Source organism: Artemia franciscana, chromosome 7 (assembly GCF_032884065.1).
Source record: "Artemia franciscana chromosome 7, ASM3288406v1, whole genome shotgun sequence".
Taxonomy (NCBI): Eukaryota; Metazoa; Arthropoda; class Branchiopoda; order Anostraca; family Artemiidae; genus Artemia; species Artemia franciscana.
Genome location: NC_088869.1, coordinates 32,041,829 through 32,059,635, shown reverse-complemented (window position 1 = coordinate 32,059,635; position 17,807 = coordinate 32,041,829). Strand labels below are relative to the sequence as shown.

At 32.7% G+C, this 17,807-nt stretch overlaps 1 protein-coding gene across 2 annotated transcripts in view; it reads right to left on the bottom strand.

Moving 5' to 3' along the window:
• Positions 1-17,807, bottom strand: part of LOC136029168 (galactose-3-O-sulfotransferase 3-like) — a 29,470-nt gene extending 11,663 nt beyond the window's left edge. The window contains exons 1-3 of one of the 2 annotated variants that reach the window (XM_065707279.1): positions 16,959-17,807; positions 14,197-14,814; positions 10,567-10,737 (exon numbers count right to left, since the gene is read on the bottom strand). In XM_065707279.1, coding sequence (XP_065563351.1) covers positions 10,567-10,737; positions 14,197-14,814; positions 16,959-17,023 — 854 coding nt within the window. In that variant the 5' untranslated portion in view covers positions 17,024-17,807. The remainder of the gene's footprint in view (positions 1-10,566; positions 10,738-14,196; positions 14,815-16,958) is intronic. The other variant, XM_065707280.1, reaches the window with a different exon arrangement.

Genomic DNA, 17,807 nt, shown 5'->3' with positions numbered 1-17,807 from the left:
AAATTTGTTGAAGTCAATTTTTCCTTCAGCAAGTGAAAGTCCATCACCGAATGACTTGATAACTTACTCACCAACAGCCTAACACTACTCATCGTTTGAAATAGCCTATTGTGATTATTTCTTTTCGTTTTAAATTTGACTTGACTGTTCATTTTTATTTCTGTGCGTTCTAGGTTTCAAATATTAATTTATCAAATATTTAGTTTATATTCAATCTTTGTTAGATTATTTCGTTTCGTTTGAAAATTATTTCGATAACTATTTTAATTTCTGTTTTTTAAAGGTTTCATTTATTCATTCCAAGTAGTATTAGTTATTTTTTGAGTTGATAAATCTTCTTAATTTTCGTCCGTTTTTCCAACTTTTTTGGAAATTAAGCATAAAGTTTCACTTATTAATCCATATTCAATAATGTTCGTTTCAAGTTTGACTTTACCATGAGACTTTGGTTCTCATCGTTTTAGGTTTTACTATCTTTATTTTTTGTGCAAAATAATTCATTTTTTAATGTGCTTGCAATTACATTTGTAGATGACACTGTTGTATCATCTACAATATGACAATGTGATTTCTGGGAGTTTATTTGATGTCATTCGTTGGATATGACCAGGCCAGCAGAGTTTCTGACTCCTAATTTGGTTCATGATAGCGCATGAGCAGTGGAGGAGTTTACGGAGGTCTTCATTAAATACTCAGTCAATGTAGGTTATTCTTACTATGCGACGGAGGTAAAAAGCGGGTACATTTGTTTCAAATGCGGAGATTCGGCGTTTGTTATCCTTTTTAATTGACCAAGTTTCACTTGCACTTACAGCAACGGGAATTATGAGAGAGTTAAAGAGCCGGACCTTATTTTGATAGTGATATACGTTTCCATATTGATGATAGGCTCTTAAGGGTGCTGGTTGCTAGGCCAAGACTACAACTAGTCGATTTTGATTGATTGTTAGTAGTGGTTAAAAGAGTGGGCGAACGCCGACTATTCTACGAGAGCTCTCTGTTGATTCTGCCTCATTCGTTCGTTCTTATGCATTCTACAAAGCATCATTCTAGTTCAGTACTGAACTAGATTTGATGGTGTAAACATCTAAACTACTCGGATTATATTTATTTTCACATTTTTAATCTCTGGTGACCTAAGTTGGTCGTTAGATTTAATTTTATTCTATTTTTTGAGGAGGTGACTTGGCTTTTTCACATACTTGGAACTAACCTGATTCCGTATCGGCTAACAATAACTATCTAATATATTATTATTTAGTAGCAGTGAAATTCTACTGAATGTGAAATTCAGTAGAAAGAAATCTAGTGATTTTTGAAATTGTGGAAGCAACTTTTATGCTGAGTTATGAAACTAGTTAAATTTATTTGGAAATGGTTTGGTCCCTGGACCTTGTGGTTAATTTGGAGGTAAAATTCTAGTTAATTGACTTCTTGCTCTCTCAGAAAGGGTTTAGGTTAGGAAAATGAAACTTTCAGGTATGAATCTACAGATTAAAGTATGTCCCGGGAAGGTATTTTGAAGCAACTACCTCCATTCCTTCTCCCTCTAGAGGGCCCTGACTTTTGATGACCTTTAAAAATATGTGTTTTACAAAAGTGAAACATTGCAAAATAGATCTTCTGCTTAATTTAAGTACAACAAAATTGTTTTCAGCTTCATAACTTTGCTCAATTCCATTTTATAATGTTTTAAAGATATGCAAATACATTTCCTAAATTTTTGAAAAAAAACATTGATATGGCTCAAAATTCTACTCAAATAACAGGAATTGTATTTTCAGAACTAAAGGCAGAGAAAAAGCAGCTAGTAACTGAAAGTTAAGGTAAAATGTTGTTTTGTCAAAATTTCAATTATCAACCTGTCATGTAGGCAAATTTTAGGGCCCTCTAGAGGAAGAAGGAGTTGACGTGGGTACTTTAAAATACCTTCCCGGGACATACTTTAGCCTGTAGACCCATCCCTGAAAGTTTCATTTTCCTAACCTAAACCCTTTCTGAGATAGCAAGAAGTCAATTAACTAGAATTTTACCAATTTGGATACTGTGGTTAGTTGAGCAACAAGAAAACTTTTGCGACATGAACAGCAAGAGCTGCTGTTTATTTTTTTTTAAATCAATAAATTGAGGTTGTCATGTGTATAAAGCATTAATAAAAGATAAATTATTATGGATCCCTCGTACTTCCTTCGAACCTTCGAAAAAAATGTAGTTAAAGCAGTTACATCAATACTCTTTTGTATCGATTGACTAATAAACTAAAGCTATCATCATTAGGGACTACTAATTCATGAAATATATTATGATGTATTGCTGGTGCATCCCTCGCTATAAATGCGAGAACGAAGCTTCACGATTTGGCATTGCGAAATTCGTAAATTTGCCTTGGTGCCCTGTAAAACTGTTGAGTGAGCTAGTTCCTGGCGAGATCTGTCTTGTCTTTTCTTACATGGATATGAAAATTGCAAATATAATAAATGCAAATTTGCTAGATTTTGAAACTAATAAGGCTGCCTGCAGCTTCAACAAACAACATGTTATAAAGAAAGCCAAAACTACACTCAAAAGTTAGCCTGGTTGCAATATATAGCCTCCTTCTGTACCTTCAATTGTTTTGATGTAGAGGGTGAGCTAAAAGTTAAAGATGCGTTTGTTTCTTACTTTGATAATAGGCCTATTGGGAAAATACAGTCTCCTTTGTAAGTCGTTCTTATTCTGTAAATATTGGCACACGAGGGAGTACCTATTCTTGGTATCAATCACATTTATCTGGTCAATTCAGCTCGATTGATCCGCTCTCTTCTGACCCGTGAGTTTCGCATTCCGCAAGGATCTGCAATTTGGCCGATATTCTTTTTATTCTTTGTTAATGACCTCATAAACACGATTAAAAATCTATAACTACCACTTGCTGTCGTCTTTGTCAACCCGCATCCGTCACTAATTGTGACAAGAGTTTGTCTTCCTGGATTAACTTATTGCTTTTACTGATGACAGTACTCTTTCCATAGCCGGTAGAACTGAGTCTGATTCCATTCAAAGATGATTTCGCTTTCTGAATGACTTATACAGTGGTTTGCTCTTAATTACTTTTCCTTAAATGTTTGAAAGTCATTTTTTCTCATTTTCGAAAGAGTTTCAAAGGCTTGCTCTGATTTAAATGATATAGACTTATCGAGAGGTTTCCTACGCAGACCTAAGGATCGATTACTATGCATCTTGCTCGATGGAAATCTTTCTTTCAAGCACTATATTAACCAGACCCCTCGGGACCCTTAGAAAACTTAATCACATATTTTCAGGTGGAATCCTTAGTATCCTATTTTATAGCCTAGTTCAGTCTTATGTTTCATATTGTTCTATTATTTGGATGTCGACTTTTTCCCTTGTCACTGAAGCCAGTTCCGAAAACTCTATGATAAAGCAATGACTCGTATATGGAACGCTAACCGTTACTTACTTCAACCCTTGCTTGACTTGAAATTTCTTTATTTTTTGCCTTGTACTTCTTTCTTTTTATTCAAGTTGCATGGTCACCTTTCTGCCGCCCTGTGTACTTCTATATCTTTTACTTTGCAGTAATCAAATAATCATTTCTGCACTTCCAGTAATTTAGACAAACCTTATACTCCATCACTACGGTCTGACTCCAACCCTCTGATAGCTTGTAACATGGCATGGAACACTCCAAGAGTCTGCACAGAGCTGCCACTCGTTTGGTGTCTTCAAAAACTACGTCCGAGAACTTCTCGCTAATAATTAAGTTTCCCTGGTTTTCCTTGGAGTTGATGTCTCCGGATACGGTTTGCTGTTTAATTGAGCTGGTGGAATCATACACTACTCTCCTGACTAGCTCGTGATTTTTGGCATTGTTTAGGTTAGCGACTAGATTATGGATTTTTTTTTATGTGTGTGTGTATGTGGGTCATCTTGAAGGTGTGAATGCGTTATGCTAAAATGTTTCTTTGATGTATTTGTTTCATTCTGTTTCCCTTTTTTTCCTGGCCATAGAATCTTATCTTACGGGGGAGAGTAAGTTGAGGTGGTTGTTGTAAATCTATATATATAAAAATAAGTTGTCTGTGTGTGGATCTGTGGATGGATCAGGTGACGTCATGTTTGTTCGCATATGACGTCTGAATTATTTCACACTAATACAAAAGAAGAAAAAAACTAAAAAAGGTAAAAACTACAAAAAAAACTAAAAAGAAAAAAAAACTAAAAAAGCTAAAAAACTAAAAAAAACTAAAAAAAAGGTAAAAATCTAATAACTAAAAAAAAACTGAAAAAAATAAAAAAAGGCAAAAACTACAAAAAAAATAAAAACTAATAAAAAAAATAAAAAAGCTAAAAAACTAAAAAAACTAAAAAAAACTGAAAAAAGGTAAAAAACTAAAAAAAACTAAAAACTAAAAAAGAAAAAAACTAAAAAAAGGGAAAAAACTGAAAAATAAAAGAGAAAAAGAAAACTAAAAAAATATGAATAAATATATATAAAAATAAGTTGTTTGTGGGTTATGTCTGTCTGTCTGTCTGTCGAGTGACGTCGTGTTTGTCCGCATATGACGTCTGAATTATTTCACACTAATACAAAAGAAGAAAAAAAACTAAAAAAGGTAAAAACTACAAAAAAAACTAAAAAGAAAAAAAACTAAAAAAGCTAAAAAACTAAAAAAAACTAAAAAAAGGTAAAAAACTAAAAACTAAAAAAAACTGAAAAAACTAAAAAAAGGCAAAAACTAAAAAAAAACTAAAAACTAATAAAAAAAACTAAAAAAGCTAAAAAACTAAAAAAACTAAAAAAACTAAAAAAAGGTAAAAAACAAAAAAAAACTAAAAACTAAAAAAGAAAAAACTAAAAAAAAGGAAAAAACTGAAAAATAAGAGAAAAAGAAAACTAAAAAAATATTAATAAATATAAAAAATATAAATATAAATATAATATAAATTAGCAATCAACAAAGCACCGAGACACAAATGACGACCGGGACACAGGGAGTATAAATGACGACCAGGACATAAGTAAAAAAAAAAACTAAAAAAACTAAAAAAATGGTAAAAACTACAAAAAAACTAAAAACTAATAAAAAAACTAAAAAATCTAAAAATCTAAATAAACTAAAAAAGAAAAAAAAGAAAAAAGGAAAAAAATAAAGGAGAAAAACAAAACTAAAAAACGAATGTATATACAGACCGGGACACCGGGATACAAATGACGACCGGGACACAGGGAATATAAATGACGACCGGGACACAGGGACACAACTACAATGGGGACGCCGGGGGGCACAGGGGGATATAAATGACGACCAGGACACCGGGACACAAGGAATATAAATGACGCCCGGGACACTCAAAGAGAAATCACAGACTGGAACACCGGGACACAAATGACGACCGGGACACAGGGAATATAAATGACGACCGGGACACAGGGACATAACTACAAAGGGGACGCCGGGGTGCACAGGGGGATATATAAATGACGATGGCGACTCAGGGAATGGTCGATTAGCAATCACCATCAACAAAGCTCAAGGGCAATCATTAGAATCATGAGGTATAGATCTGAATACGGATTGTTTTCCCATGGACCATTATATGTTGCATGTTCAAGAGTCGGTAAACCTGACAATCTATTTATATGCACAGACAATGGGACAGCAAAGAATGTTGTATATTCGCAAGTTTTACGTAGTTAAAAACATATATATATATATATATATATATATCTATATATATAAAAATAAGTTGTCTGTCTGTCTGTGGATGGATCAGGTGACGTCACCTGAAAAAACTGGATCAGGTGACGTCAAAACTGAAAAAACTAAAAAAAGGCAAAAACTACAAAAAAAACTAAAAACTAATAAAAAAAATAAAAAAGCTAAAAAACTAAAAAAACTAAAAAAAGGCAAAAACTACAAAAAAAACTAAAAACTAATAAAAAAGCTAAAAAACTAAAAAAACTAAAAAAAGGCAAAAACTACAAAAAAAACTAAAAACTAATAAAAAAAAATAAAAAAGCTAAAAAACTAAAAAAAACTAAGAAAACTAAAAAAAGGTAAAAAACTAAAAAAACTAAAAACTAAAAAAAAACTAAAAAAAAAGGAAAAAACTGAAAAATAAGCTAAAATAAAGGTAAAAACCAATAAAAAACTAAAAAAAAAACTGAAAAAACTAAAAAAAGGCAAAAACTACAAAAAAAAACTAAAAACTAATAAAAAAAGTAAAAAAGCTAAAAAACTAAAAAAACTAAAAAAACTAAAAAAAGGTAAAAAACTAAAAAAAATAAAAAATAAAAAAAAACTAAAAAAAAGGAAAAAACTGAAAAATAAGCTAAAATAAAGGTAAAAACCAATAAAAAACTAAAAAGAAAAAAAGGAAAAAACTAAAAAAAATTTTCATCTAAAAAACTAAAAAAAACTAAAAAAAGGTAAAAACTAAAAGAACTAAAAATGAAAAAAATAAATGACGAAACTCAAAGAGAAAGCGACCAGGACAAAAGGAATGTTCGATTAGCAATCAACAAAGCACCGGGACACAGGGAGTATAAATGACGACCAGGACATAAGTAAAAAAAAAAAACTATCTATATATATAAAAATAAGTTGTCTGTGGATCTGTGGATCGTGGATCAGGTGACGTCACCTGAACAAACTGGATCAGGTGACGTCAAAACTGAAAAAACTAAAAAAAGGCAAAAACTACAAAAAAAACTAAAAACTAATAAAAAAAATAAAAAAGCTAAAAAACTAAAAAAACTAAAAAAAGGCAAAAACTACAAAAAAAACTAAAAACTAATAAAAAAGCTAAAAAACTAAAAAAACTAAAAAAAAAGGCAAAAACTACAAAAAAAAACTAAAAACTAATAAAAAAAATAAAAAAGCTAAAAAACTAAAAAAACTAAAAAAACTAAAAAAAGGTAAAAAACTAAAAAAACTAAAAACTAAAAAAAAATAAAAAAAAGGAAAAAACTGAAAAATAAGCTAAAATAAAGGTAAAAACCAATAAAAAACTAAAAAAAAAACTGAAAAAACTAAAAAAAGGCAAAAACTACAAAAAAACTAAAAACTAATAAAAAAAGTAAAAAAGCTAAAAAACTAAAAAAACTAAAAAAACTAAAAAAACTAAAAAAAGGTAAAAAACTAAAAAAAATAAAAAATAAAAAAAAAATAAAAAAAAAGGAAATCTATCTATATTCACAGGTGGGACATAGGGACACAACTACAATGGCGCGTAACTATTATGGCGCGTAACGACTTACGCGCGCGGGGGGGCTTGGGGGTGGGCGCGAAGCGCCCCCACCAACTAGGTGTTGGGGTGGCGCGAAGCGCCACCCCATCAGCTAGTATATATATATATATATCTATCTATATAAAAATAAGTTGTCTGTCTGTCTGTGGATGGATCAGGTGACGTCACCTGAAAAAACTGGATCAGGTGACGTCAAAACTGAAAAAACTAAAAAAAGGCAAAAACTACAAACTAATAAAAACAGTAAAAAAGCTAAAAAACTAAAAAAACTAAAAAAACTAAAAAAAGGTAAAAAACTAAAAAAAATAAAAAATAAAAAAAAACTAAAAAAAAAGGAAAAAACTGAAAAATAAGCTAACATAAAGGTAAAAACCAATAAAAAACTAAAAAGAAAAAAAGGAAAAAACTAAAAAAAATTTTCATCTAAAAAACTAAAAAAAACTAAAAAAGGTAAAAACTAAAAGAACTAAAAAAGAAAAAAATAAATGACGAAACTCAAAGAGAAAGCGACCAGGACAAAAGGAATGTTCGATTAGCAATCAACAAAGCACCGGGACACAGGGAGTATAAATGACGACCAGGACATAAGTAAAAAAAAAAAACTATCTATATATATAAAAATAAGTTGTCTGTGGATCTGTGGATCGTGGATCAGGTGACGTCACCTGAAAAAACTGGATCAGGTGACGTCAAAACTGAAAAAACTAAAAAAAGGCAAAAACTACAAAAAAAACTAAAAACTAATAAAAAAAATAAAAAAGCTAAAAAACTAAAAAAACTAAAAAAAGGCAAAAACTACAAAAAAAACTAAAAACTAATAAAAAAGCTAAAAAACTAAAAAAACTAAAAAAAAGGCAAAAACTACAAAAAAACTAAAAACTAATAAAAAAAATAAAAAAGCTAAAAAACTAAAAAAACTAAAAAAACTAAAAAAAGGTAAAAAACTAAAAAAACTAAAAACTAAAAAAAACTAAAAAAAAGGAAAAAACTGAAAAATAAGCTAAAATAAAGGTAAAAACCAATAAAAAACTAAAAAAAAAACTGAAAAAACTAAAAAAAGGCAAAAACTACAAAAAAACTAAAAACTAATAAAAAAAGTAAAAAAGCTAAAAAACTAAAAAAACTAAAAAAACTAAAAAAACTAAAAAAAGGTAAAAAACTAAAAAAAATAAAAAATAAAAAAAAAATAAAAAAAAAGGAAAAAACTGAAAAATAAGCTAACATAAAGGTAAAAACCAATAAAAAACTAAAAAGAAAAAAAGGAAAAAACTAAAAAAAATTTTCATCTAAAAAACTAAAAAAAACTAAAAAAGGTAAAAACTAAAAGAACTAAAAAAGAAAAAAATAAATGACGACACTCAAAGAGAAAGCGACCAGGACAAAAGGAATGTTCGATTAGCAATCAACAAAGCACCGGGACACAGGGAGTATAAATGACGACCAGGACATAAGTAAAAAAAAAAATTAACAAAACTAAAAAGAAGGTAAAAACTACAAAAAAACTAAAAAGAAAAAAAAACTAAAAACTAATAAAAAAACTAAAAAATCTAAAAATCTAAATAAACTAAAAAAGAAAAAAAAGGAAAAAAATAAAGGAGAAAAACAAAACTAAAAAACGAATGTATATACAGACCGGTACACCGGGATACAAATGACGACCGAGACACAGGGAATATAAATGACGACCGGGACACAGGGACACAACTACAACGGGGACACCGGGGGAAACAGGGGGATATAAATGACGACCGGGACAAAAAAACTAAAAAGAAAAAAAAACTAAAAACTAATAAAAAAACTAAAAAATCTAAAAATCTAAATAAGCTAAAAAAGAAAAAAAAAGGAAAAAAATAAAGGAGAAAAACAAAACTAAAAAACGAATGTATATACAGACCGGGACACCGGGATACAAATGACGACCGGGACACAGGGAATATAAATGACGACCGGGACACAGATACACAACTACAACGGGGACACCGGGGGAAACAGGGGGATGTAAATGACGACCGGGACACCGGGACAGGGAATGGTCGATTAGCAATCACCATCAACAAAGCTCAAGGGCAATCATTAGAATCATGAGGTATAGATCTGAATACAGATTGTTTTCCCATGGACCATTATATGTTGCATGTTCAAGAGTCGGTAAACCTGACAATCTATTTATATGCAAAGACAATGGGACAGCAAAGAATGTTGTATATTCGCAAGTTTTACGTAGTTAAAACCATATATATATATATATATATATATATATATATATATATATATATATATATATATATATATATATATATATATCTATATTCACAGGTGGGACATAGGGACACAACTACAATGGCGCGTAACTATTATGGCGCGTAACGACTTACGCGCGCGGGGGGGCTTGGGGGGGGCGCGAAGCGCCCCCACCAACTAGGTGTTGGGGTGGCGCGAAGCGCCACCCCAACAGCTAGTATATATATATATATATATATATATATATATATATATATATATATATATATCTATATTCACAGGTGGGACATAGGGACACAACTACAATGGCGCGTAACTAATATGGCGCGTAACGACTTACGCGCGCGGGGGGGCTTGGGGGGGGGGGGGGAGGGCGCGAAGCGCCCCCACCAACTAGGTGTTGGGGTGGCGCGAAGCGCCACCCCAACAGCTAGTTTATTGATAAATAAATAAACCTGAATTCTGATCTGAATTCCAGCAGGTCTAGGTTTTCGATTAGTTATCAAATACCGTTAATCTCAAATAAATATATATAGATTGAAAACATCCTAACCAAATCATTTGGACATAACGAGTATATTTTGAGAGAAAAAGTATTTAATTTTACATAAGAGCTTTGATGTGGTAGCATAAGCTCTTTATATGGTCTTTTTTTATGTTTTATTTGTCCATGTTGGCATGTACTGCTTACCCGGTAAGCATATGCTGCTTAGCCAGAATTCATTTTTTCTCACTTTGTTTCTTTTCTTCTTTTATTTTCTCTTCTAGACTTTCATTTACTTGCTTTGTGATTTAATTTTACCTATTCATTTATTTTTTTATTGTGTTGATTGTTTGTCGAAGTGTTCAATCCTTATGTTTGTTACCCCAACAACTACACGTTCTGCTCTCCACTGGGGCGTATCCTCATTTTGTTGTTGTGTTGAGTTGAGTTGAGGCAATAAATTCTCATTCTTAAGGTTTTCCCAAATCGTTTCCACTCTGTAAGTAGAAACTGGGAAATATAAGATGAAAATTGATTTTTTTTTTTTTCAATTATCAATAAGACAAAGAAAAAATAAAACAACTTACCTAAAACTTCTTTTTAGTTCAATTTTAAATATTCCAAACCGTTTCTTAGGATCTTTGGGCTCCAATTCAGGTCTTACTGAAACTTTACAGAACCTGTGAAGTTGATTATTCAAACCACGAAATATTTTTGTTTGTTGTATAACCCTTCCGACCACTCTTTGTTCAAGCTTCCTAAAAGTAAGTCATGAGCTACCCAAAAAGGCAATCAAAGTAGGTTACATTTCAGCAAAGATTCAAATCACCAGAAAACATAACAGTTGAAACTAACAAATAATCAGCCTTAAACAATGTATGCTCCTCAGTTCCTGAAATTAAAGTTCTAGGTGTTCTACAATTTAAAGCCGTATTTCAGTGGTTTAATATTCCCTAAGAGATTTCGTATTACAAATTTTACACTGATTCATTCCTCACACTACTCTTCAGCCACGTTTTGGCAGGCGTTTTTGAGAAAACATTTCCCTATGTTTCGCTTTTCCTCAGCTAAGCTAACCCTGAGCGGACACCAGATATCAATCAGGGTGTCATTTATCCTTAGTAGTGATTACGCTTTATCATTGATTTACTAAAATTAATTTTTATGGCATAATTTAGGTTGTCTAATCAGGGTTATTTCTTAAGGTTTCATTCTTATCCCACAAATAATATTAAGGGACGATGACCTTAGGAGAGGGAGCGGTGGTACTTCATAATACCTTTCCGCATAGCATTAAGCTCTGTATCCATTCCTAAAAGTTCCATTCACATCATTCAACTACTTTCCAAGATAACCAAAAGCCCCTCGTCTGAAATCTTACCACTGAAAGCAACTGCAAAAACCAGGACAAAGTAATTATACGATAACTACATTGGTCAATTCAGCTCTTGAGTTTTATAATTAACCAAGAATTCCTCAACGCATAAGGCAGGGGCGTGAGACTTGCTTAGAGGTATCCACTGTTTTCAATCTTACAGAACAACTATTTGTTGGTTAGAGGAGGGGGCCAGAGTAATTCTGAGGCTCCTCTTTTACCATTTAAGTAAAACACCCTTTATAAATTATGACTAGTAAGGTTATATGCTTGTAATCTACCAGTTCATTTCTATGGGGAGAAAACCTCACTTGGGAATTTCGCTTGAACGTCTCTATTTTTACATCACCTCAGATCTTCGCGTTCAGCGTTGGAGTGGGGAGAAAAACCCTTCCGCTATTACCAAACGGTACTCTAATCTGTAGTTAACCCTTATCTATATTCGACAAAATGGCTAAATCTTTAGAGCCACACTTCCAGGAATATTTTCTCACTTGGAGGATGTCTCAACAATACAGGAGTATCACCCTCCTATGAATAATCATATTTTCCCCAAAAATCTATAACACAAGCGAGAATGACAAACTATAGGAATTTTAAAAGGATAAGAAACTTACTATTAGTTTTTCTGATTACAAAAAAATAACTGAACTAGAAACAGATAAAATACCAAAAGCATGATGCCTCTGGGGCTGGTTACTTATCGAGTGATCGAAATCACGTCATGGGCTAATTAATCAGAAAAGAAGGTAAACAATATAGCACTTGACTTTGCAGACCCTTGTTGATCTCCCTTTCAAGGTCCTTCAGCCAGGAAATGCAGTGGGTGGTTGGGGGTCAGCTATTCTTTGCTTTTACACAAGGTTTGCAAAATGATTAAAAATCAATACCTAGCTTTATAAGCCATATGATATTTAGTTTAGGAGGGGTGATATATACTTCCAATAAGTTCCGGATACGAGTACGAGCACCTGTTGGAAGGTATCCCCCTAGGGTTCTAGGGGTTTATCCCCTGCCCAGAAAACATCCGGCTCCCCTTTCATGAAAAAACCCTCCCCCAGCAGAAAAATTCCTCCGTGGAGTTTTTTCACTTAAAAATACCCCCCCAGGAAAATTCTCCAAACACAATTCCATTCTAGCAGAAAATTCCACACAGACAATTTCTTGCGGACAATCCCGGGTGAAAAATTTTTCTTAGCGTACTTTCATTTGAAAAAGATTAACTTTTGATTGTTAAAAGCCAGAAAAAGGTATTTTTCAGCAAAGGCTCTTTTTTAGGGGGGGGGCACAAAATAAACTTTAAAAAAACGCATCAAAATGGGAAATTGACATATACTCCCTTGTTATTTTTGGGAATATTTCTGGTCTCCGCTGTTTATGAAAGTAAAGTTTAACATTAAACCACAAAGGGAGCAGAACTTATTCCGTACAGGAGGGGGCCTGCCACTTCCTCATCCACACGTCCACTTCAAGATCGCAGAAACTTCATAGTGTGCTCATTAGATCGGAAATTGAGAGTCCTAGTCCTTTTTTTAAAGTCCAAAGGGATTGGAGACGAACCAGTCATGTGGGGGGGGGAATTTTACAGGGGGTATTTCCACGGTTTTTTGGAGGAATTATTCAGGGGATATTTCCCACGAGGGGTATTTTTCGGGGGGGGGTATTTCCCGCGAGGAAAAATCCTAGGGGAGAATTTTTAGTGGGGGAGGGGGTGTGATTCCGTGGGAGGATTTTCTAGGAGGAATTTCACACTAGGGAGGGGGATATTTTCCACAAGGGAGTCTTCTTCCAATGGGGATTTCCCACGAAGGAGTATTTTCCGCGGGGGGATAGTTTCCGTGGAGGGGTATTTCTCACGCCTGGTTACTACTGAATTATATAAAAACTTGGTAAAAGCAAAAATATGATTGCTTGGGAAAGCTAGAAAAAGTGTTTTTTGTATCTGTATCATGGAAAATTATACAATATAATGAGTCAATCAGAACAGCTAAAGCAAAGAGCATAGAAAAATGTCTGAGGTAATGGTCAATCAAACAGAAGCACAACGACATCCGTGGCTAGATGACTTGCGAGAGCAAGCATTACAAAGAATCAAAAAGGAAATGGACAATAAAATCTGCGACTAGAAGTCGAGTGAAAAAAGGATCACATGAAATCGTAAACAAAATAATGTGCAAAGAAATCTGCGGTTAGAAGAGAAGCAACTGCAAGAATCAGAACAAATTCCATGAGAATACAAATCCTATAAAATGCATGATTTTGTGAAGGATAAAAAGGGATTCAAGTCGCGCCAAAATTACTTAATTCAATTCAAATTGCTGATTTTCCACCGCATTGCACTGTAATAATAATAATTCGTAATTTGAAAATCAAATATATTCAAGGTTCCCCACGTGCCGAGTGTCAGGGACCGAGTGAATATATATATATACTAGCTGACACCTGCCACGCGCTGCTGTGGTGCTGCGCGCCACAGCAACACGTGGAGGGTCAGCTAGGCGCCCCCCCCCCAGCGCCACCTAGATTTTTCCTTTTTTAGGTTTTTTCTTTTTATTTTTTAGCTTGTTTCTTTTTTTCCTTTTTTTAGTTTTTTCTGTTTTTTCTTCTTTCTTTTAGTTTTCTTTTTCTTCTTAATTTATTGTAAATAGTGTAACAGACAGACACTATATATATATATATATATATATATATATATATATATATATATATATATATATATATATATATATATATATATATATATATATATATATATATATATATATATATATATATATATATATATATATATATTGCTAAGCAATTGCAAGCAAGGAAAAATATTATAAAAATAAGAGCATACCTTCTAAAAGCGCTGTAAAGCATTACATCAGCTTTGAGCCATCTCTCCAGTAATATTTTTTGATTTGTAGATAGCTTGTACTTCATATCCTTTTGTCTTTCAAGTTTAGGGACATATAGCATCTGTCCAATATGCGTTCCAAGTAAATTGTTCAACAGGATTATTGATTCATCGAAGTATTCTGTTATCATTACAAAATCGAAACTGTCATCAACTTTGTTTATGAATGCATTGATAGCTGTCTCATTATCAAAAGATTCCTCATCGAGTCCAAGTGTATAAGAAATTTGGTTTCGTCCAAAAAGCTCCTTAAATCTGTCACTCCTAATTTTATCTTTCTTTAAATTTTGGATGAATTCTTTAAAAGAGGATACGTTATAAAATTCTCTCATATCCATAAAATGAAACATTGATTCAAATTGATCAACAGGGTTTCGCATAATTGTAATGTAGAGAGAATCTTTTCCTAGTATTTTCTTGACATTTGTCAGATTCCACCTCTCATCTTCAATAAATACATTAAATTTTGAAACATTGACGGGAATGGAAGGCTTTAGGGTTGCGAACGCAATTGATTTTGTTTTTAGATCGAAATATTCTCCATAGAAGTAGGATATCCTTAAAAAATAGAATTTTATATAAATTTGATCATAATAAATTTTTAATTCCCCCCTATATTACTTTAAAGGTATCTGACTAATGGACAGAATCAACTCTGTGACGCAGGGTTGTACAGAAATATCCGTGAGACTTTTAAAGGTTACCTCCCACCACACCATACAACGCCTCATTAGACAGCTTTATCCACACAGCTGCCCTCTCTCAGCCAACAACTCTCACCATATCTTAGAAATGAACGGAGAAACAAAACTTTCAATAAACAACTCTGTTTATTTACATCCGTTTCATAATTTCTCTGGAAAATTATATAAATTAACTTCTTCTTTGGAGCTTATCTACAAGATGGAGCTTATTTTTGTTGGAGCTTTTCTAAAAACATAGATTTTACCTGCGCTTAACTAGTTTTGTTGGTATATTTGTTTTTAGGAGCATTGATTTTTAATAAAATTTAATTCTAATTCTGCCTCAACCAGGAATCTATGGGCAATACGCTATTAACTTCAAACTCAGTACTTCATCCAGGTCAACCGACCATACAATACAAAAATAAAACAAAAATAAACATATAACAAAAATAACAACAAAGGTAAAATAATCAATAAATAAACCAACCATTTTCGAGAGCCTTACATAATCTTGCCAAATAGGGAGTAAAAGACAGAAAATAGGGGCACATGAAACTTGAAGCTTGAAATAAGTAGAAAGTAGTTTGCATAAGTAGATTGCATAAGTAGATTGCATAAGTTTGCATAAGATGTCAAACCAGCAATGAGCAGAGACTACTACTAATGAAGAAATAAAACTTAAAACCGAAAAGTAATTAAAATGAACAAAGAAGCCAAATATTAAACAGACACTAATTACAAGCGTTAATCAAATTAAAGATGAAACAATATTAAATAAGAGGGGTGTTGGCAACTCTCTAACCCCCCAAAAGGCTAGGTGGACTATATACTCTTCACTAAAAAGTGATTGATTGCTCAAGCAAAAACTTTTACTTCGCAAATGGTTTTTTTCAATATGCTTGAAAAAGGAATTTTGAAGGAAAAAGAGATAAAGATAAAAAAAAAACACTTTTCTACAACGGTAAAACTGAATGAATTGCCATTAAGGCCTTACGTCAAGTAATATTTACCACTAATGACGGTAATGGTGCTGCTCTAATACACCCCAAAAGGGCAGAGTGTCATTAACCAGCTTGTGGTAAAAAGCTAAAAGTACGGAGCAACCTTGCGCTAGAAGTAACAAAAACTCTAGAACAAATATTTTCGTTAAATATATACATAAGAAATGGCTTTTTATGACGATTCTAATATCTAAAGTTTTTTATTTTATAGTTGTCCACAAAATGTTACGATTCGTAGAAAGTTTGAAAAAGAAAAATTATACAAATTACATCCCATATGAACGTTACACCGTTTAGATATCACAGAACTCTAATACAAAGTTTTTAAGCCCCTATCTAAATAAAGCGAAATGTTACATTTTTCCCAATCAAGGATGGGGGTTTATTTGCTCTTTTGTTTTTCTTTTCAGGAGTGATCGCATCAAACCAAATGGCCCTATAAAATCGGAAGAAGTCTCATTCATATGAAAATTGGAAGCTCGAGCGTCCTTTTAAGTAACAAAACGACTGCGCCACAATAAAGGGAAATTTTCCCTATTGAATGGCATAAAACAACAATTTTGCCACAAAAAAAGGCTAACAAGCTATCGACTAAAAACTCCGAAAAAGCCAATTGACTTGAAGGTGTCAAAAGTTATGTACTGAGATCCCAGTTCAAGAGGTAGTAATACCAAGCGGCGTGCATTGGTTCCTAAAAATGAAAATAGCTTGCATAAAATATGCAGTTAATATTGACTTGGCAATGGGGACTCTTAATATAAATATGCATATGAAATTTTAAAGGGCACAACGATGGGAGTATGTAGGATAATTTGAACCTTCACTTTCCTGGCGAAAAAGAACAAAAAATAGCAAACTAAAAACATCAGACAAACGTCTGCAGTCTTAACTTTACTAAGATAATTCTTAGCTCAGGGCTATGAAAAAAACTAAAATGACATCTTTACCCCTCCCCCAGAAGCGTCTGGGTTCTGACTATGTTCTTGGCCTAGTAACATAAATTGGAAAAACTTACTTCAGTAATATATCTGCTACTGTTGTACCTGAGACTTTAAATGATTTTGCAAATCCTATTTTCATGGCGTCTAAATTAACAAATCATTTTTGTCGTGATTCAAATCCAGACCACATTCTAATGAAGTAACTAAAATACTCCTCACAACACCACCGGGTTGATGAACTGGCTCACTTAATTTTCGCCTGAGAAATTATAGCGTATAGAGCAAAATGACAAGACTCAAATGAGTCCTAAAGTCTCAAGGGGATTTTTGCAGACACATTAAACATAACAATTACAAGACGATATAAACAAACTAACTAAACATAGGGTTCGAAAGAGACAATTTTCCTGCCCAAATGTATGGGTGCGTAAAGGAACTTCTTTCGTCTCTGATAGACGCTGAGGAGGGGGGAATTCGCAAAAATAAAACAATACGGTAATAACGATCGAGATTATGGAGGAAACCATGAAAATAATGATTTTCTGGAAGTTTTTAGCCCGTAACTTGGAGATATGGGCCTTAGTTCTGAGATTCCCTCTTATAAACTCGTGTGATCAGCCTACAGAGCAACAAGTTGAGCTCATGGATATTCCAACTATAGAGGATGGTCGCAAAACACAAGCATCGTTGCATAGTTCATAGTAACGGATGCCGAAGTAAAGACTGACTCTTACTAACAGTAACTGAAACTAAAAAATGTATTTCTGGTAACAATACATACATCAGAATAATTTTCTTTTCAAATTAATTGACCTATCAAAAGTTGATCGAAGTTGAGATCAAAAGTTGAGAGCCAGAAAAGAACTGTCTAATTTTAGTATAAGATATAGAATATTCTAAGATCGGGAGGAACACATGTAAAA